The following is a 27,339-nucleotide window of genomic DNA, read 5'->3' on the forward strand; positions in this document are numbered from 1 at the left end:
ACTTCAAGCCGCATGGAACGCCTCAGAGCGAGCTCTGAGGCGTTCCATGCGGCGTTACCGAGGTAACGCCGCATGAGTCATGTTTTTTCGTGCGTGCAGCCGGCTCTATCGAATTATAAGACGTTGTCACGTCAAAACTAAACAACGTTTTTTCGCAACTGCCTTTTCTGACTTACTACCCGTTCGATTACCACGACAGTGCTGACGTCACACGTCAAGGCTTATTGTTGAAGATGAGGGAACCGCATGTCTGTATCGCGGAGGTTGTCCGAGATCCACTGCTCAGCTTCAGCTGCCATTTCTTCATCGAAGTAGTCCCGCCATCCACCCGCTTTTCCTATTTCAATAATTTTCTTTGTATTAGGATCCCGAATCATACCTACGTGACTAAATACACATACCTATAGGTATCTAACCCGCCTAAACCCACCCACTTAGGTAACAGCAAATATCTAGGTAATCCGTTTGAATTGTCACCATAATTTAGTAATTTGTTGCATTTCCAAATTATTGCAGATTAATAAATCCAGTTTGTTTGAAAGACTAACAATTTATAATGTTTCTGAGCTCAAATGTTGATTTAATTGAATAGGTAAGACTAAACCATTTTCCAAATAAGCTTTTAGAAGGCTGCCAGTCAGTTCGGTTATAATATTCTGAGTACAGTTCTAGCGTAAAAGTAGTGTGTTTTGATGAGTTAGATTTGTAGTTTGAGCATGCAAGAGGTTAGTCTAATTATATTTTCTAAGTATACAACTACTGACGTGAAAAATGTAGCTACCTTTTCTAATAAAATTTTCCGTTCCCGCCTGAAGGATGCCAAGTTCGCTCATGACGTCGTAGTTCACGGACTTGTTTTGTTTGAAGCTCTCTATACTCAGGTGTTCACAGAGTCGCGCCAGCTGCTCTTCGCTATATTGCTTGCCAAAGAATTTGCTAACTCGACGAACGGCTGCAGGCAGATCCTAAGGAAAAGGTGCAATTTTTTTAATTTTTTTCGGTCCATTACAAGTGAGCCCTTGAATGCGATCTCACCTGTTGGTCAGTGATGATCCAGTCTAAGGTGGTAGCGGGCTAACTTTAAAGGAGTGCGGCAGTTTGAAAATTTACATGTACCTACCTACCTACAGTCTCTTTAAGCCCGCTCTTCACTCGTGCGCGTCGCTAACTTGCCCGCGACTAATAATGTCCCTCTACACACATTAACAAAAAGAGCGGCGATAACCTAGTAGTTAAGAAATCGGTCTTCTAGTTAGGATTCCGAGGTTCGATCTCGGGCACGCACCTCTTAACTTTTCAGAGTTGTGTGCATTGAAACCAATTAAATATCACTTGCTTTAACGGTGAAGGAAAACATCGCGAGGAAACCTGCATACCTGAGAGTTCTACATAATGTTCTGAAAGGTGTGGTAAGTCTGCCAATCTACACTTGACCAGCGTGGCGGACTAAGACCTAACCTAAATCATGATAGTGATGACACTCGCAATTATTCGCAATCTAGTTAGCATAAGCGATATCTGATGGGGAACGCCACGAAGCGCGATAGAGAAACAATGAAACGTGCGTGAAATCATCTACTATCGTTACGAGGCTTTCGCGGTGCGAGTGAAGAATGGGCTTCATTGTGGTGTGCCGCAACTTGCAAGTCATAACGCACTTAGCGTGACGATCGATATTCGATCCATTGGAGCGCGTCGAGGCACTAGCGTGCACGCCTCCATAGATTGAAGGATTTACGACATGGAATGGAAATCAAAGCTCTGAGTCCGATTGCTTTCTGTCTCATCATGACTCTTCAGAGAAAAATGCTAATCGAGATTCGAACCTGCAACTTCGTGCCTACTTCAACAATTTCTTGGAGGATTCAGCTTTTTGCATTGTGCAAAGTATAAACACTAGCAGCAGGTCAGCTTTTGCAAGTTTTGTATGTATGCTAAACCTACTAAAACCTTGCTGAAATTGACAATGACAACTTCTGCAAGAAAACTTGCCAGTGAAAACAGCAGTGCACTGCTGTGCTTTTTATGATACCTACTTATCATATTATTTATTTATTATCAAATAAGTATGCATTGTTCTCACTTTAGACAGTTCCTCGTAAAATAAAAATAGCATGTTCGGGTGATTTCTCTTTTCCCACGATTCTTTAAGGTGCTCGAAATATGGAGTCCAATGATCTGAAAGAAGATTGCTTCTTTTAGGGTGATTTTAGAAAATACTTCCTGCAGAAAATATTTCAAAGATTATTTTATTCCAAATAACTTTTATACCTGCTTACCTATGTGCTTTTGCAACGTCAGAAGAATCTATTTTATTGGTTCGGAATGCCATTCATATTAACAAAAACCAGCAAGAAACACGGCGGTTGCTCATTTCAAAAGTTTTTACGATAACATTACGCCGTTTCAATTTAAATAACCTACGAGCGTTGAAGTCTAGTATGGCAAAGACGTGTTTTATTCGTCGGATCCTGGATTCGATCCCCGGCATGCACCTTCTAACTTTTCGGAGTTAGTTTTTAAACAAGTAGGTAAATATCACTTGCATAAAGTGTGAAGGAAAACATCGTTTTGAAACCTGAATGCCCGAGAGTTCGCCACAATGCTCTCAAAGATGTATGAAGCCTGTCAATCCGCACTTGGCGATCTTGGTAGACCCTTCGAATTCTGTGCGGAGACCCGTGTTTAGTGGGCTGGCGATTATAATGATGATAATCAAAATATAACCTATGTACAAACCATACAGTATGAACGTAAAGTCGGAGGTACTTACGTAAATCGCTTATAAAGAAACGCCAGTAAGTTTTGAAATCGCCAATGTATCCCTGGGTCCTCATCGATTTGTTGAGGTGGTAGAATGAGACTACGACATCTCTCGGGTCCCGAGCGACGTAAATCACTTTCGCTGTGTCCAGTAATGTGGGGGGCAATAGAGAAAGGGGTAGATGTGTTTTGACGAAGCGTGGTGAGGGTGCGTTGACAAGCTGCTCCGTGCCAGGTTGGCTGACGTATTCGAGGAGTTTCAGCTTCCTTTCGCTGTCACTGTTCTCTTGGCGGAAGCGTTCTTTCATTACTGGATGGACGTATACTGAGAATCTGCAAAAAAGTTGAACTGACTGACTTCCTTTAAATGATCTATGAATGCATAGCCTACACCGCAGGGGTTGGAAACTAGGTAAGGTTCCTTTTATAATGAAGGGAGTCACTAAGAAAAAAATTTGGAAATTCCAAAGGAGATGAAAGTTTGTATGAAAGTCCGTCGTTTTTTCGAGTTAAGAGTAAAGCCATAAAAATTGGAATTTATGCCTTCGATTAAAAATGAAGAAATAAACGTGGATTTTATGCGAATCCACCTAGAAGAGGGTGAGGAAGTCTGTTACTGTTCAAGTTAAATCAGGTAAGTATATAGTTCGCGACAGCTTGAGATGGCAATCGGGGCGAGGACGCCCGGCGCACCCGCACGTCACCCGCGCTATTCCGCACGGGGTTAGCGCGGGCGCTGTGCGGGTGTGCGGGGCGTCCCCAACCCGGTTGCCATCTCGACCTGTCGCGTATCATAGTAAATAGTAGCATAGTATATACCTATACACATTATGTTATATTGTTTATGTTATGTTGTTTTATTATGTATGGCACAGTACTACATAAGGGTAATTAATGTATGGGTAATGGTAATCTGAATTACCATAGTTGTCGGATGAATCACCTCGTAGGAATCTAGGGCTTTGTACCGTTGCGCGTTGCAGACTGGTTGGTAAAAATTAGTAAGTGGGTCTCGCTTACGATTAAATGAAAACTACAAGTAAGTACATGATGCCCGCGGTTTCGTTCGCGAGGATTTATATAATACTAGCGGATGCCCGCGACTTCGTCCGTGTGGATTTAGGTTTTTAAAGATCCCGTGAGAACTGTTTGGTTTTCCGGGATAAAAAGTTGCCTTTGTCAATTACAGGGACGCAAGCTACCTCGGTAGCAAATTTCATACAAATCGATCAAGCGGATGAGTATTTAGGAATCCCGCGGGAACTGCTTGTTTTTCCGGGATAAAAAGTAGCCTATGTCCTTCCCCGGAATGTATCCTAAGTCTGTACAAAATTTCATTAAAATCGGTTCAGCGGTTGAGCCGTGAAAGCGTAGCAGACAGACAGACACACTTTCGCATTTATAATATTAGTATGGATAAAAATTCAGTGAGAACTGTTTGATATTCTACTACTATGTCTATCTCCCTACTAAATAAACGGTACGGTTACCTCATGAGTTCCAATGGGAACTCCACGGAAATACTTTTATTTTCCGACATAAAAATTAGTTCATGTCCATCCCCGGGATGTAAGCTATCTCTGTACCTTTCGTCAAAGTCGGATACACAGATGTGCCGTCAAAAGCTAGTAGACAGACAGACACCCTTTAGCATTTATAATATTATATATACCTAGTATGGAATATGGTTGGATACAAGCACACACGCGCGTACAGTATGAAACGCTATGGTCATGCGTGGCCATGTCTTGCTGTTTCGCACACACACGTTTGGGTCACATGCGTGTTGTATATAAGGCTTTTAAGAACTTGAAATAAAAAGTAAGTAAATGCCTACTTACTCTAAAAATGGATATCTTTCTGTGAGTGGTGTTGCATTTGATCTCTCGTAATCTAGATCGTTAACCACCATCCAAACTAGTTCTTGCGTCCAAGTCGTTCCTAAGAAGATAAAATCATAATTAGTTTTTTGAAAACGCAACACGCTGTAATTAAGTAGGTAAGACTGATGAACAGGTTTATCGTAGCGGTGCGCTGTAATTAAGTAAGTAAGACTGATGAACTGTTTATCGTAGCGGTGCGCTGTAATTAAGTAAGTAAGACTGATGAACTGTTTATCGTAGCGGTGCGCTGTAATTAAGTAGGTAAGACTGATGAACTGTTTATCGTAGCGGTGCGCTGTAATTAAGTAAGTAAGACTGATGAACTGTTTATCGTAGCGGTGCGCTGTAATTAAGTAAGTAAGACTGATGAACTGTTTATCGTAGCGGTGCGCTGTAATTAAGTAGGTAAGACTGATGAACTGTTTATCGTAGCGGTGCGCTGTAATTAAGTAAGTAAGACTGATGAACTGTTTATCGTAGCGGTGCGCTGTAATTAAGTAAGTAAGACTGGTAGCGGTGCGCTGTAATTAAGTAAGTAAGACTGGTAGCGGTGCGCTGTAATTAAGTAAGTAAGACTGATGAATTGTTTATCGTAGCGGTGCGCTGTAATTAAGTAAGTAAGACTGATGAACTGTTTGTCGTGGCGGTGCGCTGTAATTAAGTAAGTAAGACTGATGAACTGTTTGTCGTAGCGGTGCGCTGTAATTAAGTAAGTAAGACTGATGAACTGTTTGTCGTAGCGGTGCGCTGTAATTAAGTAAGTAAGACTGATGAACTGTTTGTCGTAGCGGTGCGCTGTAATTAAGGCTATCGTTGTCAACGATCCCCCGTCGATTTCCTACGTATGATATTATTGTTCTTATCTCTATCTGCCCTGGTTCGTGCATTCTCGGTTCCTAGATCGGTACATTTGTGATAACCAAATTTCAAATTGCTGTGATTGGCTGAATTTACCATGTTCTTGCTGCGACAGTGAGTTTGAGCCACTAGCGGAACAATGTTAGCCGGTCAGAAATGATTGCAATTAGTCAACCTGTTTGACGTCCGTGTTCTGTTTTCGATTACAAAAAAGAAAAAATTGTTGTTGCAATCATCAATTTTAGCAAATAGTGAAAGAGAGTCGGCCAATCAGAGGTCACAACTACCGTCACACTTTCTGTCACACTATGGCAGTAGGCATACCGAGTAATGAAAACAATTTTTCATTCTGTCTAGGTCGAAGTAGGGTTGCCACCTGGCTCTTTTTGATTTACAGGCTACACGATCAAAAATACGGGGTTAAGATTTGAAGAAATTTGAAAATTTGAAGTATTTGAAGAAATAGGCGTTGGTTCTCTCTGAAATGCATGGAAAGCCTATTTAGATATTTCAGTTTATTTGTAAGTTTTGTATTTTTTCTCTGTATGTTGCCGTGTCTTGATTGGTGAACTGTGTTTGCAATGTGGTTTTAAATAAAAGATTTATTTATTTAAATAGCTTTTAAAAACTCTTAGTGTTGTAAAGCAAAATGTTATACATTTCATGCATACAATCTTCTCATTTCAACTTAAAATTACATTTAATTCGTAATTCCACCTTCACAGTATCAATACTATGGCCGTAGCCAGGAATCGATTGCGGGAGAGGTTTTATTAGGGCCGGAACTGAATCCTGTCATGAGGAAAAAAACATTCGCTCAACTTTATGGGCTAATTACCTGGTTAGTGGAATTTCGCCTTTCAATTTGACAGTGAGATAAAATACAACAATAAAAAAGCGCGAGCGCAGTGAGCGTAAGTGTTTTTGGTTCAATACAGAAAAAATTAAAGTGAAAGGGAAACGAGTTTAGCCATAACAAGATTTTATTTTTAAAGCTTCCTATCCATACTAATATTACGAATACGACAGTATATCTATTTGCCTATCTATTTGTTACCCTTTCACGGCCCATCTTCTTTACCAAAATTTTGGTACTTACTATTCAGAGGTAACTTGCATCCCAGACATTTTTTTTAGGCGGCTTTTTAGCCCGGAAAATCCCCCACGGAATTTTTAAAAATCTAAATTCATGCAAACGAAATTGTGGGGTTTACACCAAGTAATAGAAATTCAAAGCGCGAGTGAAGTGACCGCGAAATGTTTGATATATTTCCAAAAAAAAAAATTGGTAAGCAAATGCAAGAAATAGTGTAAGTATTATTTTAGGCTTAGGTTTTTGACGGCTTCCCAGGCGCAGTCGCCATTTCAAAATTTCTGGTCTGGTGGGAGGCTTCGGTCATGGCTAGTTATATGGTTAGTATGGCCCTAACGGCCAAGAAATTAGACTGCATCATCACTTACCACTAGAAAAGATTAAAGTCACGGGCTAGCTTGTATAAAAAAAGGCTTACATCCTCAAACCAAGCCCCGCCGCCTTGGCTACGACCATGATCAATATCGAGTGGGTTTCGGCTACGCATTGCCGCAAAAGGAAAATATTCTTTCTACTGGAAATAACGTCAGTGTTTGATTTCGCCAGCCAGCTCCTGCTGAATTTGTAAAAAACCGGCCAAGTGCGAGTCAGACCCACGCACCGAGGGTTCCGTATTCGGGTATTTTTTCCGACATTTTACTCGAGAAATCAAAAACTGTTATGCATTAAAAAAATATGCATAAAAATAAATAAAAATCTGTTTTAGAATGAACAGGTAAAGCCCTTTCATATGATAACCCACTTGATATATGTAGTTATCTTACTTTGAAAATTGAAAATACTAATATTTGTTCATGAACACATGACAGACGGATAGAAGGACAAATGGACAGACGGACAGACGGAAAGACTGACAGACTGACAGACAACGAAGTGATCCTATAAGAGTTCTTTTTTGCTTTTGAGTTACGGAACCCTAAAAATATTTAGTTTTATTTGCCCCGTATTTTATTTTCATAATTACAGGTTTCTGTATCCTGAAATACGGGGTAACCAGTAAAATACGGGGCCTCTGGCAACCCTATTCGGAAAACACTGTCACATTCAAGTTAATGTCAAATATTTTGTTTTCAATTACAGAAAGCTGCATCAATCATTATTACAATATTTTCTTTGTTGTGATTGGCTGAATTTTTGAGTTTCAGCCAATAAACAGACTGTTTGCCAATTAAACGTCATAACAATATAAATGCCAGAAAGTTTAACCAAATAAAACAAACTTAATGAGAACCTAGTGAGAATGCAAACGGCACACAATTTATAATACATATTATGTTAGTCGTATATAATAGATATTATAGTAGTCGTTCACTTTGGTAATAGTCAGATTGTCATCAGTAAAATTGATATTGGTCGATGAATCGTAAATTATTGTTTCGGTGACAAATATTTTTATTATCTATTTATCTTTGAACAGAATGGAATAGAATGAAATGGAATCGAATACAATGATAAATTTTTATTCCTGTAAACTTTTAGGTAAACTTCAAAGTGTTTTTGGATGGTCAGAAAAATTTACCACTGGTTCGGAATGCCGTTCCTACGTTTTCTAGGGTTTCGTACCTCAAAATGAAAAACGGAACTCTTATAGGATCACTTTGTTGTCTATCTCTCTGTCTGTCGTGTGTGTCAAGAAAACCTCTAGGGTACTTCCCGTTGACTCAAAACCATGAAATTTGGCAGGTAACCTAACTGCGTAATTTTGGGTAGTTTTTTTAATCGATAAAGAAAGTTTGCGACATTGTTCAATAAAAAATTTGGATTCCAACTCCTCAACCCTGATGTTGCAGGGGACCTGACTACTAAAGCTAATGGGATTTAAAAAGTGTCGATTATTAATTGATATTGAAGGTATCTATACCAAGTAAACACTTTGTCGTTGATCTCAACCCTGATGCTGTAAGAAATTGCATTCCTAAATCCTGGTGATCCCTCGGGATTTGAAAAGGATCATCCGTTTAAATATTCTTACGTGATACAGAAACAAGTTGCATCCCGGGGACGGGCTATTACGGAGAGGCAACTTTTGTTCTGGGAAATGAAAGGATCGGGATTTTTAAAAACCTAAATCCACGCGAGCGAAGCTGTGGGCATTAGCTAGTTGTAAATATATTTAGAAGCTACTATAAGATAATAGATAAGGTACTTATTTCCTTATATTTTTATTGTATGGCAGCGCGCGGTTTTAAATTATAAATTGCACGTCCTGTCCTTTTCTGTAATACATTTTTTTCTCAATATCTACCGCTTTATCTCATAGCAAGAGTCCGTAAGACATAATACAGTGAAAATAGGCAAAATATACAATTTTTGCAGTTTCCACGTCAGTACCTGTCGAATTTTTCTAACAGTGTAAGCAGCAGAGCTGAGTTTACCATCAAGTGTTGATATGTGGGTGTTCCATAGAAGCTTTGCATCTAACATTATACCGAGAAACACGGGGTTCTCCTTTATTTTCAACATATGATTATTTATCAATGAATTTATGTCATTTAAGGTCCTGGTATTGGGCAGTGTGAATTCAACACACTTAGATTTCTTTGCATTTGGAAGTAAATTGTTAGCAATAAATCAGAGAGTGACCTGTGATATGGCATTACATATAGTATACATTGTCAAAAATTATAATATTAAAGCTGTGCGTATTGCGTGAGGAATAGGTTGCAAGAGAGTTGCAACTTGCAGGGTTTGATGCATGCGCTATTGCCAGCAAACATGAGACATATTTTTATCTACAGGCAACGTCTGAGTAGGTAACGCATACGTCTAACGTAAGTTGAAATGTACCAGTGTATTTAGTTAGACCTATTGACAAGTTTGGAGTTGGGTGCAGTCTAAATGTGGCCCGTGTGTTTAGACTGTCAGTTTCTGTCAGTTTCACGTGTCGTCCCCCGCACTTCACCACCCCGCTTGCACAAATCGAGACAGCACGAAATTTTCAAGATTTCTGGGTGTAATTTCTGGTTTTCGTAGTTCCCACATAATTATAACAATATAAAATATATAACGATAATTTTTTTACTACATAATATTCATTAAATTTTCTAGGTCTGTGGTTTTTCCAAATTTCATTAAATTGCTTCGTTGTCTAGAAAAACGAGCACAAAGTTGGGCCTTTTTTTAAAGAAAAATACAAATCTTTGAGCCCCTGTAATTTTAAAACTACATATTTTTAGAAAAATCTAAAACACCACAGACACAGATATTAGTTTCTAGACTATGTCTGCAAAATTTCATGGACTTTGGTTGCTTAATATTCAAATGAAATGGGAACTACGATTGTATGGAGTAAGTGACGGAGACAGCCCTGTTAAGTAAGTAAGACTGATGAACTGTTTGTCGTAGCGGTGCGCTGTAATTAAGTAAGTAAGACTGATGAACTGTTTATCGAAGCGGTGCGCTGTAATTAAGTAAGTAAGACTGATGAACTGTTTATCGTAGCAGTGCGCTGCTCTAAAGAGCTCATTCAGGTTATTCTGAGATTGTCTTTTGTGGCAATTAAATCCGGATAAGACATTACTTATTAAATAATATAATTGAATAAGTATCTACTTCTAGAAAAACCGTTGTTGGTTAGTCGAATAAAAAAAAAACAAAACGCCCTCCTTTGGTGTGAACAACGTACGAACTGATTATATTGCAGTTCCGACGGATTTGAAATCTGAAATGTTTCTAGAAAGCTGAAAGCTTACGCTTACCTACGTTTAAACCGTCATGCTGATCTACTTGGAACGGAAATTGGGGCATCATGATAAAGAAAATTTCACCTGATCGTGGATAGCTGGCAACGAACACATCGCTTGGCCGGATTTTCATGCTGTATATGTTCCATGCCTCCTGTTTGAACTTGTGTGGTAGAAAATAGCCTTTGCTCCCTACGCGGACGAAGCCTGTGTGTTCCCCTGAAAAAGAAAATATATGAGTACTTAGGATTTTCTTTAATAACTTAGTAGTTAGGTAGTAACTTAGGTAACTTAATGGCCCCAGTTGCTACAAAGTTGTCTAATCTAGTCATTGCCATTCGACTGCGCTAGATAAGCTACGTGGATACAAATCTATCTATCAATAACTGCCTACAAACCGTCTTGCAGCCTAGTTTGACGGCTAAGTGCGACGACGCAGTCTCCCACTGCAAGTAGGTTTGGTTTGGCTAGCAAAAATATCCAACCTTGGCTAACACAAATTCAGCATGGACCAAGAATAGTTCAGAATAGATTGTTATCGTAGCAAAATTATAATACAACTTTTGTGCTCTAAAGGCTGATTAGTGTCGGATTAGAAATCCGAACATGACGAAAAAACCTATTTCGAGTCGGTTGGTAGGTAGGTTTGTGTAGATGTAAAATTTTTGGAGATTAAATAATTTAATCGTCTGCAAAGGTCTTGATCAGATCTTCTCTAGAATGACATTAAACTGACGGGACATCTAAATTATATAAAGTAACTGGGAATAATTTTGGATTTGATCGGGATATAAAGTAACGTCGCGTCGTCACTCGTCACCAGATGGACTTGCCTCCTCCATATAAAAATTTCACGGTGTAGGACGTAGGTCCTATTGGGTACCTATTGCTTTTCTGGAAAATTATAAACATAGCAAGTTTGAACTGAAGTCAAATGTAATATAAAAATGTAAAATCGACCTGACGATGACGTGACCTTCCTTCATGAAACTGTTGTTTTTTTCACCTTATTATAAGTACAAATAAGTAGGTACTACAAGGAATTTTTTCTCTCCACTTTTTTCAATTGGTTCCTACCTTGGTATCGTAATTAAACTTCCTTATTCCATTTAACAGCAAGGTTTCCAATGACTTTGTTAGGTAGGTAGGTACTATTAATAACTTTTAATAGAATAGAATAACAGTTCCTAAAACCTTCAAAACTTGCACGTTCGTTCGCATTGTACCTACCTCTACCTAGCCGGGTTATTACCTATTGAATTAATGAAAGCAATCAAATATGTAATCCATACTAATATTATAAAATATACGAAAGTGTGTCTGTCAGTCTGTCTATCTGTCTGTCTGCTATGATAAACGCCAAACTAAGACAATACTAACACAGCATACCCAGAGTTTTTCACAAACATTTAAGTTTCATACCTAAATATTCTTAATGATGCTTTTTTGCACACCGTACCCATGCGTCGCAGTCCATCATCGACGCCACTGTCCAGTCTTTTAGTAAACGGGTTGTACTTATGTAATAAAATAATAATAAGTTAGTAGCCTCTATACCTACTCTATTTGATTTGTTCACTATGTTGTTGTAGTAAATAAATTAACTCATTAATGTTTTAGCATTTAAATCAATCAACTTTGTATATGTGTATGTAATAAAATTGGTACTAATAATGCACGTCTAGGCCACGAACAAACCTACCTTGTACATTGGAAATATTAATTGTATGTTTTTAATTTGTATGAAGGTTTTATAAAGGTCAAATTATATAAAATCCTTTGTTTTGCAGAAACATTATAATGTATTTGGTGTTACGGTGTTGAACAGCAAAAAATAAATTATGAATACAGTTAGTAAACTGCACATGAAACCAAATTAAGTGCAAAGAAAAGGTTTATATATAGTAGAAAATAAGAAGAAAGGTAGAGTAGGAACGTATCACTAGACTAATCAGTAAACATAATTTCACGTATTGGAAATATTGAAATAATTGGTACGTTGCATTGCATTGCAACTTAGATAGTTTCTTTTTACGGTCTTTCAATACCTACTCTTGAAAATAAAGAAATAAGTCAGTACCCACAGAGTATACTTATCTACCAATTTTTTTATTAACCAATCCTGGATCGGTCCCATTTCTGAAAAAATTACAACATTGCCGCCTTTTATATTTTTTTCAGCATTCGTCCGTATTTAGAAATAAATGTTGTTGAGGAACTGGGAACTGTTTGGTTTTCCGGGATAAAAAGTTGTCTATGTCAATTAACATGGACGCAAGCTACCTCGGTGCCTTTCATACATATCGGTTGAGCGGATGGGTCTTTAGGAATCCCGTGGGATTTTCCGGGATAAAAAGTAGCCAATGTCCGTCCCCGGGATATAAACTAACTCTGTACCAAATTTCGTCAGAATTGGTTAAACTGTTGGGCCGTGAAAAGGTAGCAGACAGACAGATAGACAGACAGACCGACACACTTTCGCATTTATGATATTAGTATGGAAGTATGGATTTTGTCCGCGTGATTAATATAAGTATTATTTATAGCCATGCCAAGTTAAAGCTTTCTAGTACTAATGTCTGAGCTAAGCCGCGGACGGACGCGTACGGTTGGACGGACAGACAGACGCACATGGCGAAAGTGTAGTTTCTTGTTTACGGAATTCGAAAAACATATTCCATGGAGTAAAATTTTGAAAATAACTAGCTCGAGCACCATTTTCCGAAGTTTTCGTCGAGTTATCAGCTTATAAACAAAATCAACTTAGGTAGGACGTACAAAACGATTATAATTAAGTAACTGCAAAACAAAAGCAATAAAGGAATCGATCTATGCATAATATTCTGATGATCCAAGAGGTGACTGGAGAATTCATTAAGCAGTAAAACACCTCTAGGTAGGTAGGTATTTGCTATCAAAGAGGTCGATAGCGCCATCGTCTCGACAATCATGGTGAACATTTGGAAGTTGTACCATGTACTTAGGGTATTTTTAGGTCTCTGTAATTATTACTTATTTTTTACAAAACTTACCTGTGAAATACTTCATCAGCATCTCCGCTACTTCTGGCTCTACATCTTTGATCTCTAGAGGATAGTTATTGTTTGATTTCTCCATATTTGACTCACTAGAACACCGAGGTCAATGACATTTAAATATGTTTTTATTTAGGTAACTTTGAACGGTCGTCCGTTGTGATTAAACCTGCGCTCGCGCGCCAGTATCGCGGTCGACTGTTGAATGTTGATTTCATTATTTATGATCAAACAGACTGTCATCTGTGTTACTTATAAATTCTATAGGTAGGTAATTGTTATCTCTACTCCAATTAGGTTCAGATTTGAAAATAATGTCATTACACTATTGCTTTATAACAATGGAAAGGTTAATTAATCTATACTAAAGATAAGTGAGTAGGTACGTAAGTATATATACATGTTTTGTAAAAATAAATTGAAATGCATTATGTGGGTCTGTGATTTCGAAATAACTGTCTTTTATTAAATTGTTCATTATGGATATTATGAACAGTTTAATAAAGGACAGTAAATCAGGATGATTTCTAATGCTATTTACTTACAGGTTTTTATTTAAGACCACTCATTTTTTAGGGTTCCGTACCTCAAAAGGAAAAATGGAACCCATAGGATAACTTTGTTGTCTATATGTCTGTCTGTCCGTCGTGTCTGTCAAGAAACCTATAGAGTACTTCCCGTTATCCTAGAATCATAAAATTTGGCAGATAGGTAGGTCTTATAGCACAAATACAGGAATAAATCTCAAAACCGCGAATTTGTGGTTACATCATTAAAAAAAAAAAAAAAAAATATGTTTCAATTTTCAAAGTAAGATAACTATACCAAGTGGGGTATCACATGAAAGGGCTTTACCTGTCTATTCTAAAACAGATTTTTATTTATTTTTATGCATGATAGTTTTTGATTTATCGTGCAAAATGTTGGAAAAAATACCCGAGTACGGAACCCTCAGTGCGCGAGTCTGACTCTCACTTGCCCGGTTTTTTTTAATTTCTTATGTAGGACTGTCTTTGTGCGCAATCGATTTTGACGGAATTTTCATGATCATAAACACGATCGAAGGTGCAACAAAATATAGTGTGGTAGGTAGGTATACGTACCTACCTACGTGGACGTATGTACGGTCTGTTACTTACTAGTTAAATACTACTCTAATAGGTACCTAGTGTAAGCTTGGCCCATCTTAATTATCTATAAACGTATAGAAGTTACTGATTAGATAGTTGGCGCCACTCAAATCATAACAAATCATAACATCATATTAGAAGGCGTCATTGATTGGCTGAAGTTGTTCAACATCTGATCGATAAACGTACTGTATATAAAATTCTTATAGTTTTTAGTTGATGAATTGTAGCATAATAAAGGATAATATTTGTAATCAATATATAAGATGAAAACATCTTTATTACTTAGATGATTTGTTAAACGAGCTTGATGATTTGTATATTAGTCACTAAGTTTATTCATTGTACAATTTGGATTGGCCGATAACGATAAGATAAAAAGGGGAGTGGCTAATAAACGTGGAGAGGTTACCTGTAAGAGTGGTTTTAAAACGACGACATTCGGAAATATACTAACGTAAGAGGAACAACATTTATTTGACACAAATGTAAAAGTTAATAAATTTAAATATGTAATAAAAGTATAATAATTTATCATAAAGATTGTGTTTGTGATTTCGTCAGACCTTACCCAAAAGGTCAGAAGAGGGACATCAAGAAAATATAATATTTTCTTGTCACGCTCACGACTCAGAGAAACAAGTGGAAATATACAGAGGAACGAGAAAGAAGTGGAGGTCTAGTAGACCACAGACATTTTGGAGCACAAGGCCAATATTTGGGCCTCAATATATCAAAGTACCTAGTCATGGCATCAAAGGATTTCTGGATAAACGGGTAGGATCTTTCCATGATTTTATTTTTATTGATAGCTATTAATGGTAATTTTTTTTTTTTTTTTTATTTGTGTGGGTTTTCGTTTTGTTTGTTCTACATTTAGTTATCATTTTATTAAAAAGCTTTGCTCCGAGTTGGAATGGAAATTATATAACGTTATGATACCTAGAATTACCCACATGTTTATAATTCATCTTGTATATTGGTTATACAAATGCGATCGACCTTCAAATTGTGGTTTAAATAACATTGAGGTATTTAGAAGGCTTATTTTACAATGAAAAATGAAAAATGTTTATTTACAAAATACAGTCTTGTACAATTTTCCTGTTTCTGGTGGTACCCGCACTAGGTTATCCTGTATCGTGGGTACAATGGAATAGATAGTGAACATAGTGTTAAACAATATAAAAAGTGTGGTTTACTTAATGATGGGCGTTATTGTTACTTTTAAATAGTTTTCAGGATGTATCTACTATGTCCTGCCGGGGTTTTATTTCTCATTAAATGATTTCACAGGTGAATATCTCACGGAACGTGGTATTTCAATCTTCACACTTGTAATCGTGTGCCGAATTAGTTTGGTTAAGAGTTACGATAGGGATTTATTTTCACATACCTAGTGGTTTTGTTTTACGGAAGGTGAATTTCTGGATTTAGGTTCAATCGTTTGCTGCATTCATTGTATAGATAGATGTTTTCCTTTTTCTAGCACACAGTGACGCGATATTATCACACAGCACTCATTGGGCATCTTGAATGTTGTTTTGTGAAATTATTATTTTTTGTAAACCGCTTTGGGATAAGGTAGAAAAAGTTACATGAAATAGCTTTTCGTTTTACGCCTGCCAGTGAAATAATCCGCCTCTACTTGTAATGGTTACTGAGTGATTGGGGATATAAAATGTTAATTGATAAAAATGAAGGTGATCCGTTGTAATAAAGTAATAGTGACCAGGGTTAATAAATTGAGCATTTTGAGAAATATAAATCCTAAAATGGGTGTAAAAGTAGGTTTATCTTATCTGGTTATTCTTTAACTAAATTTAAAATTATGGTAGGTAGGTAGTCAGATAGTTTTAAATACGGGGTGCATAAATAAGTGTTTTTTTTTACAAAAGTGAGGAGAAATGTTTTCATTTATCTATTTTTACCACTTGAAACGCGTAATGTTTGAGTTTCAAACATAACTTTGCTGATAACAGCTCACCATGAACAACCCATGGCCGGCCCACTACTGAGCAACAAGTGTCTCCTCACAGAATGAGAAGGGTTTAGGCCGTAGTCTACCACGCTAGATAACAGCTAATTTACTTTTAATACTGGCACAATAATTTGAGTACTACGAGTAGTAGGTAGGTATAGTATATGGGCAGCGGGGTTTTTTTTTTACCTGTATTCACGCAATTAACTGTGTACTGCCGCATTTAAATGCAATATGATTTTGTTTTTATTGGAATAACATCGCTTGGCGGGTTAAATTCCTGGCAAATGTTCTATTAAAATTAGAGTAAGTTTTTTTTTAATGGTAATATACCTACAGTACTGCCCTTAGGGCAGGGCGCGATAATAAGTACCTACTACCAAAATACTATTTTCTTTGTTGTACGCAAGAAATTTTAGGCAAATATCTTTGCACTACGCTCGCGTTTGTGGCATGACATTATCCCAGAAATATATTTTAAAAAAAAATTCACGCTCGCTTGACTCGCTTCGCGATAGTTCAGTTTCGATATGCATTTAGTTAACAAAACTCTCAGGAAACCACGTTTGTTGTGCTCTCGAAATTGATCAGTCTATTTGATAAAATCGAAATGCGGTGCCTTATAAATTTCGCTTAGGAGCGCCGGTAGTATCTCATGATAATAATATGAATATTGATCATAATTTTTTTTAGGATGATTAAGCATTGAAGGGTTTTCGGCTGGTCTGGCATTTCGCCTGATTTTATGTTTTTGCTTATTTAGCGCGTTCAGGAAAGCTTTGACAACGTTTTATAACATGAGTATATATATTTTTTTGTTTTAGTTACCCAAACAGAAAAAAAAAAGCATTAAAGATGTGGGACCGAGGGATAAATCTAGTTTGATTTTTGGTTGGATTATGAAGTTGTAGTTAGGGTATTTAAAATAGAAAGATTTCAATTGTAGGAAATGATGTAAAACATGTTGAGGATAAGTTGTGTAATAAAGTCGATAATTCACTTGTTGGATGTCACGCGATCTATTGCGAGGAGGAATCTTTTTCTTGTCTCTGTTTTTATAAATACGGTGTTCTGACGGGTTTTTATTTACGTCTCGGATTATTGAATACTTTCGGTGTTTGATTGGACGGTTAGAGGTTGCAAAAGCAATCGCCCTCTAATTAAATCATTTATTTAGGCATTAGTTCAATTTGGATTAAATCTCGCGAAAAGCCACGGTGGCTGTCTCTCGCGCGTCTTGGAAAGACATTCCTAATGCCTGTTTTTCTGAGGGAGGGATGCATTATCAAGTGAGATGAGCTGCAATGTTTGCGGCTGATTATTTTGGAAAATTTGCAATCGTGGCAAGTGGAGTAAAGTTTGACTAAACGATTTAATGAACTAAGTATATAATGGATTTGGTGAATGGTTATGTTATATAACATTTTGATAAATGGATGAATTTGAAGAGTGTATGTATGTGGTTGATGCACATTTGTTTCATATTTTTACTTAAGTTATAAAGTATTACATTTGGTGAGTAGTTATTTATATTTGGTAGGGTAGGTTTGATAAACAGGTAGTTATCTTGATTAATAAGTGAGTTATCATTTTATAAATGCGTACTTTAATGTTTGATGGACTGGTATACTTGATAAATGTGCATATTTTCATACTTCAAAGACAAGTTGTACCTATTAGTTTCTTCAAGCTTTTAGTTGCTGATAATTATATTAACATTCTTTAGAGCGCATGTCCTATGGACGAAATCGTTTATACATCCTTTCACTGTTTGAAATGTTACAATCATAAAGAGATAGTTATGACTAGAGGAGGTCATAGCTTGTTGCCGCTCTTGTACATCCATGTGTCGACTAGGTATTGTTATCTCAGTATATTTCAGGGAACCTCCGTTCGGGTGAAAGCGATAGCTGTTGGATAAATGCTTGTTGGGTTATCAGAAGACCGTGTAGTCTTCGATGAGGTTACTTGTAAATATTATAGCGAAATAGTAAGTTTAAAAATAGAATGAGGCTAAACTAAAAAAATGAGACAAAGATAAAAATAATAACTTAAAGCATTGAAACAGCATAAAGTGAAATAGTAACTTACAAACTATACATACATATTTACGAATTATGTAGATAGATATAGTATTACTGGATTACGTATATCAAATAAGAATACTGTCAGCTCATGTTTTGTTTTCGGCGTGGTAATTTTACGCTTAAAACTCATAAGAGATATCATGAGGTTCGCTTTCTGTAAAAGTTATTAGCTTTAACAGTTAATTGATTTATTACATTATTTATTTATTATACGCTCAACAAGTAAAAGTATTTTGTTTTGACAAAATCCAAAGAAGTACCTATTGGATTAATAAGGCAAGGTACGAAGCATTGGCTGGATTTTACAACATTTAAAGTTTCCTGTTCATTTTTATCATTGAGTTAATTTGAGGCGGAAGGATCCTCTTGAAAATTTTTAAGATTAAGTTATTAGTAAGAAAATATATTTTGCTTAGGTTAGTTTAAAATGTACAGCCGGTAATTTAAAAAAAAATATATATATTTAATTTTACATAATAGGTGAAGCTGGTTGATGCACCAAAAATCGAATTATCATAGGAATTTAATTAAGCTAACATTTTTATTTATTATCAACTTCAAATATACAGTAGCAAACTGATTAGTTGGAATACATGCAGTGATTGGAATATTTAAGTTCCGATAGAAGAATCTATATCGTGGCTTGTTCCTTTATGGACAAGAATATTTTTTTTGACTCGTGGGACCACTTACACAAAATATCAACGTTCGGTTTGGAGGTCTTCCATGGCTATTCCTACAGTTCCATGACGTATTGAAGAGGTTAACACTTTGTCGCTCATCACATCAACCAGCACGGCATTTGGGTATGATGGATGGATGTAGATAGGTACACATTTGATGGGGGGGGGGTTTAGTGGTTTGTATCAATAGGAACCAGGGGTTGAATGAGGAAGGCTGAGGACAGTACGTGTGGTGCTTACTAGGGAAGGTTTATGTTCAACAGTGACCTTATGATGATGACGATGTAGATGACGATGATGATGATGATGGACGTACGAGGATGAATCTTTTACGAAACGAATAAAGGGAAATCGAACAGATGCGGGTCATTACGGTTAACATATAAAATAATGTATGTAAAGTACGCCATATGGTGCATATTATGGCTAAAATAAAATATATAAGTATCATGTGAAATTATAAATCAAAGATTCTTTTTGCATGTAGATATTATATGGTTAAGAGGCACAAGTGACGCAACTACTGTACCCTGGCGTTTGTTTAACATTGTCCATTAGTACTTCAGAATGTGGATTTTGCTAGAAAAAAAAACAATAGGTAATTGTAAGAAATATGGGAAGCGTAATCTGCATTAAAAGAAAAAGTTTGAATTGGAAGCAACCAGGCATAGGATTTTCATACATCCGTAATCACGTTCCTTTCAACTCTCTATCTATCACGGTTCACGATACGCCGTTCGCGGTTCGGGCCGTGACGCACGTGCAGACGGACAGACGGACGGAGAGCAGAGGTTTAGAAAATAGGGTCTCGTAGGCACCCTTCGAGGGGTACGGAACTGGAGAAAACTAAATTATAATAATGATAATAGGTTTTCTAGGTTACCAAGTAAAATTACTTCTCTTAGGTCGGATTGTATTATGATGGATGCTTATGAAACAAAATTAAATGAACGGTCTACTCAAAGTGTTTTATGTTTGCAGGATCCAAGGATGTTGGAAATGAACAAATGAGGGAAAGGATGACCCAAAACTAGGTATGGGTCAGGGACACAAAGTCCCAAGGAAGGAAAGGATGGAAAAGCCCCGAGGTTACGGGCTATGGACAAAAAGTCCTATAGGAGGAAGGAGGTGGACCCTAGGATAAGGGTCATTAAAAATTTGGATCTGGAGGGAAAAGACCCTAGGATAAGGGTCATTAAAAATTTGGATCTGGAGGGAAATAAGGACAATCATATATGTATCCCGGTAGAAGAGAGACGCGCCAAGGCTCGGAATCCGCGATTTTCCAATAAGAAGGGAAGAAGAAAATATGTGCGTAAAACTATTGCGTTGAAAGTGTATGAAAATGTTTTGTGATTTAAATCGAGAACTGGCGGCGATTAACTTTAAGTTTAGAGAGTTTATTTTATCAAAAGGACAAGAAGTTCACTTACACATATTCATATTAAGAATCGCTCCCGATTCTAAATATAAATATAGAAGAAAACATAATCTTTAAAGGTATGGTGACTATACAATAATATAAAAAGTCAAAACACGTTATATTCGTTAACAAACTATACCTACATCTAGCTAAGATATCTATGGTGTTTGACACTGTTTGATTAAACTTTAAACTTTGTAAAAGATTTTTCCTCCAGTATGAGTTTCGGCAAGTACATTATGTAGTAGAGCTAGGTAGTTTACATACCATAATTAGTCCTAGCTTTATGTAATTGTAGCATAATAGGTATGTTCGTTTTGTGTACCATATTTATGAGATTTAGCTTTAAAGTGATGCGTGTATGTACGGACTTTAATAGTATTTTCCTAACAAATAGACATATTTTGAATTTGTATAATTGACTTATATAATATAGTTCATCAGTTTTCTTATATAATTCTTTAGTGGGAAGGAGAGTCTAGTTGGAACAGAACTTTTAACAATTTATTTTGAGATACTTGAAACCCTTTAAAGTAGTTTTTAGTAATTAGTTTTACATGCTCATCCCCAAATCTCTATTGAGTGTTCCTGTAAAATATTGGCTTGTGAGTTATAATTGATACTTCGGACTTTATGCATGTACCTACCTTCTTTGATTAAATGGAGGCCTCCTTTAGTTGCTACTGGTCTCGCAATTTTTGATATCTTTATGATTTTTGAAAAATTATTTATAAATTTAGAGTGTCTGCATCTTTTTATTTTAATATTAGCGGAAGAGAACAGAAAAATGAATTTTAGATTAAAGGCTAAATTTGAGTGCTACTGTAGACTGGCAGGTAAAGTTGCGAGGGTAAATAGTTTGGAATTGAATTGAGTTTATCTGCTATTTTCTAATTATATCGGATGGAAAGGGTTGCTGCGAGTGCTCTAAAATTAAGTTGCAATCATAATCAATACCAATGTATCAATAAAACTGTATATTCCTTCTAGTTAAGGTTAGCAAGAATATTAATTTAATTAATTACTATCTTAATTTTTTTTTGTTTTGTTGAACTAAGTCTTTGTCATTTTGGTTGTGAAGTTTACATGTTACTTAAGTTTTAATTTTTTTTTTAAAAGCGATGAGACTCGCTTAAAACAGGATGGCCGAGCTGTAAGCTTGGCCCATCTTAATTATCTATAAACGTATAGAAGTTACTGATTAGATAGTTGGCGCCACTCAAATCATAACAAATCATAACATCATATTAGAAGGCGTCATTGATTGGCTGAAGTTGTTCAACATCTGATCGATAAACGTACTGTATATAAAATTCTTATAGTTTTTAGTTGATGAATTGTAGCATAATAAAGGATAATATTTGTAATCAATATATAAGATGAAAACATCTTTATTACTTAGATGATTTGTTAAACGAGCTTGATGATTTGTATATTAGTCACTAAGTTTATTCATTGTACAATTTGGATTGGCCGATAACGATAAGATAAAAAGGGGAGTGGCTAATAAACGTGGAGAGGTTACCTGTAAGAGTGGTTTTAAAACGACGACATTCGGAAATATACTAACGTAAGAGGAACAACATTTATTTGACACAAATGTAAAAGTTAATAAATTTAAATATGTAATAAAAGTATAATAATTTATCATAAAGATTGTGTTTGTGATTTCGTCAGACCTTACCCAAAACTAGGTACCTACGCACTTTCACTTAAGCTAGCTTAGCTTTCTTTTTTAAATATTCCACATGTTTTACGTAAAAGATAGTGTTTAACAGGGCTCTCTCCGCCACTTACTCCATACAATCGTAGTTCCAATTTCATTGGAATATTAAGCAACCAAAGTCCATGAAATTTTGCAGACATATTCTAGAAACTAATATCTGTCAGTGTGGCGTTTTAGATTTTTCTAAAAATATGTAGTTTTAAAATTACAGGGGCTCAAAGATTTGTATGTGAATTTTTAAGACCGCGTAACTTTGTAACCGAATATTTTAACAGAAATCTGGATCGAGTGACAGAGAGACCCCTCTTAAAAGTATATCTTTCTTCTTTGGCTTACACCTCCAGCTCTAACAGAGCACGTATTTGATTACGTCAATTACAAAATTAGCCCATGACTGCAATCTTACCTGATGGTAAGTGATGATACAGTCTAAGATGGAAGCGGGGTAACCTGGTATGGCAGTTTTGATTAAACCCATACTCCTTTGGTTTCTACACGGTATCGTGCCGGAACGCTCACGGCTCTGCCGCCAAGTTGACTTTTGACAATGAAAGTAGGTACTAAGTATATAAATCATCTCGGTGAAAATATGTTTATTTTCTATTAGATAGGTACTTACGTTATAGCTTCTTATAGCTGATATACCTCAAGAGTTAATTATTCCAGTTGGAGTTTATTTCGCAGTAACAGCAATTTCACAGTACAATGAATTTGCTATATACTTAATTTGCATAGGTATAACCACCTATGCAAAAGGTCGCTTACATAATAATATGTACTCGCCCGATTTACTACCTGAAGCACACACGGGTATAAGGTTACATAAAAACCTTATAATTTAAAAGATCAAGATTTTTTAAATAGAATATTCAAAGCATGGCTAGGTTCAAAAGGAAGTTCATCGGCCAGAACAATAACAAGAGTTATCTAACAGGATGCAATTTAGTTTTATATCGTTTATTACTTTTAGCAAAGTATACGTAAGTATACCCTAGTCATAACTATAATAATTATATTTATTTATAAATCCATAGTTTAACAGGGCTGTCTCCGTCACTTACTCCATACAATCGTAGTTCCCATTTCATTTGAATATTAAGCAACCAAAGTCCATGAAATTTTGCAGACATAGTCTAGAAACTAATATCTGTGTCTGTGGTGTTTTAGATTTTTCTAAAAATATGTAGTTTTAAAATTACAGGGGCTCAAAGATTTGTATTTTTCTTTAAAAAAAGGCCCAACTTTGTGCTCGTTTTTCTAGACAACGAAGCAATTTAATGAAATTTGGAAAAACCACAGACCTAGAAAATTTAATGAATATTATGTAGTAAAAAAATTATCGTTATATATTTTATATTGTTATAATTATGTGGGAACTACGAAAACCAGAAATTACACCCAGAAATCTTGAAAATTTCGTGCTGTCTCGATTTGTGCAAGCGGGGTGGTGAAGTGCGGGGGACGACACGTGAAACTGACAGAAACTGACAGTCTAAACACACGGGCCACATTTAGACTGCACCCAACTCCAAACTTGTCGATAGGTCTAACTAAATACACTGGTACATTTCAACTTGCGTTAGACGTATGCGTTACCTACTCAGACGTTGCCTGTAGATAAAAATATGTCTCATGTTTGCTGGCAATAGCGCATGCATCAAACCCTGCAAGTTGCAACTCTCATGCAACCTATTCCTCACGCAATACGCACAGCTTTAATATTATAATTTTTGACAATGTATACTATATGTAATGCCATATCACAGGTCACTCTCTGATTTATTGCTAACAATTTACTTCCAAATGCAAAGAAATCTAAGTGTGTTGAATTCACACTGCCCAATACCAGGACCTTAAATGACATAAATTCATTGATAAATAATCATATGTTGAAAATAAAGGAGAACCCCGTGTTTCTCGGTATAATGTTAGATGCAAAGCTTATATGGAACACCCACATATCAACACTTGATGGTAAACTCAGCTCTGCTGCTTACACTGTTAGAAAAATTCGACAGGTACTGACGTGGAAACTGCAAAAATTGTATATTTTGCCTATTTTCACTGTATTATGTCTTACGGACTCTTGCTATGAGATAAAGCGGTAGATATTGAGAAAAAAATGTATTACAGAAAAGGACAGGACGTGCAATTTATAATTTAAAACCGCGCGCTGCCATACAATAAAAATATAAGGAAATAAGTACCTTATCTATTATCTTATAGTAGCTTCTAAATATATTTACAACTAGCTAATGCCCGCAGCTTCGCTCGCGTGGATTTAGGTTTTTAAAAATCCCGGTCCTTTCATTTCCCAGAACAAAAGTTGCCTCTCCGTAATAGCCCGTCCCCGGGATGCAACTTGTTTCTGTATCACGTAAGAATATTTAAACGGATGATCCTTTTCAAATCCCGAGGGATCACCAGGATTTAGGAATGCAATTTCTTACAGCATCAGGGTTGAGGTCAACGACAAAGTGTTTACTTGGTATAGATACCTTCAATATCAATTAATAATCGACACTTTTTAAATCCCATTAGCTTTAGTAGTCAGGTCCCCTGCAACATCAGGGTTGAGGAGTTGGAATCCAAATTTTTTATTGAACAATGTCGCAAACTTTCTTTATCGATTAAAAAAACTACCCAAAATTACGCAGTTAGGTTACCTGCCAAATTTCATGGTTTTGAGTCAACGGGAAGTACCCTAGAGGTTTTCTTGACACACACGACAGACAGAGAGATAGACAACAAAGTGATCCTATAAGAGTTCCGTTTTTCATTTTGAGGTACGAAACCCTAGAAAACGTAGGAACGGCATTCCGAACCCGTGGTAAATTTTTCTGACCATCCAAAAACACTTTGAAGTTTACCTAAAAGTTTACAGGAATAAAAATTTATCATTGTATTCCATTCCATTTCATTCTATTCCATTCTGTTCAAAGATAAATAGATAATAAAAATATTTGTCACCGAAACAATAATTTACGATACATCGACCAATATCAATTTTACTGATGACAATCTGACTATTACCAAAGTGAACGACTACTATAATATCTATTATATACGACTAACATAATATGTATTATAAATTGTGTGCCGTTTGCATTCTCACTAGGTTCTCATTAAGTTTGTTTTATTTGGTTAAACTTTCTGGCATTTATATTGTTATGACGTTTAATTGGCAAACAGTCTGTTTATTGGCTGAAACTCAAAAATTCAGCCAATCACAACAGAGAAAATATTGTAATAATGATTGATGCAGCTTTCTGTAATTGAAAACAAAATATTTGACATTAACTTGAATGTGACAGTGTTTTCCGAATAGGGTTGCCAGAGGCCCCGTATTTTACTGGTTACCCCGTATTTCAGGATACAGAAACCTGTAATTATGAAAATAAAATACGGGGCAAATAAAACTAAATATTTTTAGGGTTCCGTAACTCAAAAGCAAAAAAGAACTCTTATAGGATCACTTCGTTGTCTGTCAGTCTGTCAGTCTTTCCGTCTGTCCGTCTGTCCATCTGTCCTTCTATCTGTCTGTCATGTGTTCATGAACAAATATTAGTATTTTCAATTTTCAAAGTAAGATAACTACATATATCAAGTGGGTTATCATATGAAAGGGCTTTACCTGTTCATTCTAAAACAGATTTCTATTTATTTTTATGCATATTTTTTTAATGCATAACAGTTTTTGATTTCTCGAGTAAAATGTCGGAAAAAATACCCGAATACGGAACCCTCGGTGCGTGGGTCTGACTCGCACTTGGCCGGTTTTTTACAAATTCAGTAGGAGCTGGCTGGCGAAATCAAACACTGACGTTATTTCCAGTAGAAAGAATATTTTCCTTTTGCGGCAATGCGTAGCCGAAACCCACTCGATATTGATCATGGTCGTAGCCAAGGCGGCGGGGCTTGGTTTGAGGATGTAAGCCTTTTTTTATACAAGCTAGCCCGTGACTTTAATCTTTTCTAGTGGTAAGTGATGATGCAGTCTAATTTCTTGGCCGTTAGGGCCATACTAACCATATAACTAGCCATGACCGAAGCCTCCCACCAGACCAGAAATTTTGAAATGGCGACTGCGCCTGGGAAGCCGTCAAAAACCTAAGCCTAAAATAATACTTACACTATTTCTTGCATTTGCTTACCAATTTTTTTTTGGAAATATATCAAACATTTCGCGGTCACTTCACTCGCGCTTTGAATTTCTATTACTTGGTGTAAACCCCGCAATTTCGTTTGCATGAATTTAGATTTTTAAAAATTCCGTGGGGGATGTTCCGGGCTAAAAAGCCGCCTAAAAAAAATGTCTGGGATGCAAGTTACCTCTGAATAGTAAGTACCAAAATTTTGGTAAAGAAGATGGGCCGTGAAAGGGTAACAAATAGATAGGCAAATAGATATACTGTCGTATTCGTAATATTAGTATGGATAGGAAGCTTTAAAAATAAAATCTTGCTATGGCTAAACTCGTTTCCCTTTCACTTTAATTTTTTCTGTATTGAACCAAAAACACTTACGCTCACTGCGCTCGCGCTTTTTTATTGTTGTATTTTATCTCACTGTCAAATTGAAAGGCGAAATTCCACTAACCAGGTAATTAGCCCATAAAGTTGAGCGAATGTTTTTTTCCTCATGACAGGATTCAGTTCCGGCCCTAATAAAACCTCTCCCGCAATCGATTCCTGGCTACGGCCATAGTATTGATACTGTGAAGGTGGAATTACAAATTAAATGTAATTTTAAGTTGAAATGAGAAGATTGTATGCATGAAATGTATAACATTTTGCTTTACAACACTAAGAGTTTTTAAAAGCTATTTAAATAAATAAATCTTTTATTTAAAACCACATTGCAAACACAGTTCACCAATCAAGACACGGCAACATACAGAGAAAAAATACAAAACTTACAAATAAACTGAAATATCTAAATAGGCTTTCCATGCATTTCAGAGAGAACCACCGCCTATTTCTTCAAATACTTCA

General features: G+C 36.2%; 1 protein-coding gene across 1 annotated transcript; it reads right to left on the reverse strand.

Moving 5' to 3' along the window:
- Positions 1-36: 36 nt before the first annotated feature.
- On the reverse strand, positions 37-13,563 carry LOC123880950 (sulfotransferase 1B1-like). Its single transcript, XM_045929394.1, has 7 exons — positions 13,313-13,563; positions 10,365-10,499; positions 4,605-4,704; positions 2,774-3,096; positions 2,084-2,178; positions 782-965; positions 37-337 (listed from the first exon to the last, which is right to left on the reverse strand). The coding sequence occupies exons 1-7, from the start codon at positions 13,395-13,397 to the stop codon at positions 222-224; spliced, it is 1,038 nt and encodes a 345-aa protein (XP_045785350.1). The 5' UTR covers positions 13,398-13,563; the 3' UTR covers positions 37-221.
- Between the last annotated feature and the right edge of the window lie 13,776 nt (positions 13,564-27,339).

This window comes from Maniola jurtina, chromosome 3, assembly GCF_905333055.1.
Source record: "Maniola jurtina chromosome 3, ilManJurt1.1, whole genome shotgun sequence".
Taxonomy (NCBI): Eukaryota; Metazoa; Arthropoda; class Insecta; order Lepidoptera; family Nymphalidae; genus Maniola; species Maniola jurtina.

Excerpts from the sequence above, each read along its gene's own strand:
- LOC123880950 (XM_045929394.1), bottom strand. The coding sequence starts at position 13,397 with ATGGAGAAATCAAACAATAACTATCCTCTAGAGATCAAAGATGTAGAG. Across the intron at positions 4,705-10,364 it reads TGCCAGCTATCCACGATCAG|GAACGACTTGGACGCAAGAA; the intron begins GTGAAATTTTCT and ends TTATCTTCTTAG. Across the intron at positions 966-2,083 it reads TTTACGAGGAACTGTCTAAA|GATCTGCCTGCAGCCGTTCG; the intron begins GTGAGAACAATG and ends CCTTTTCCTTAG.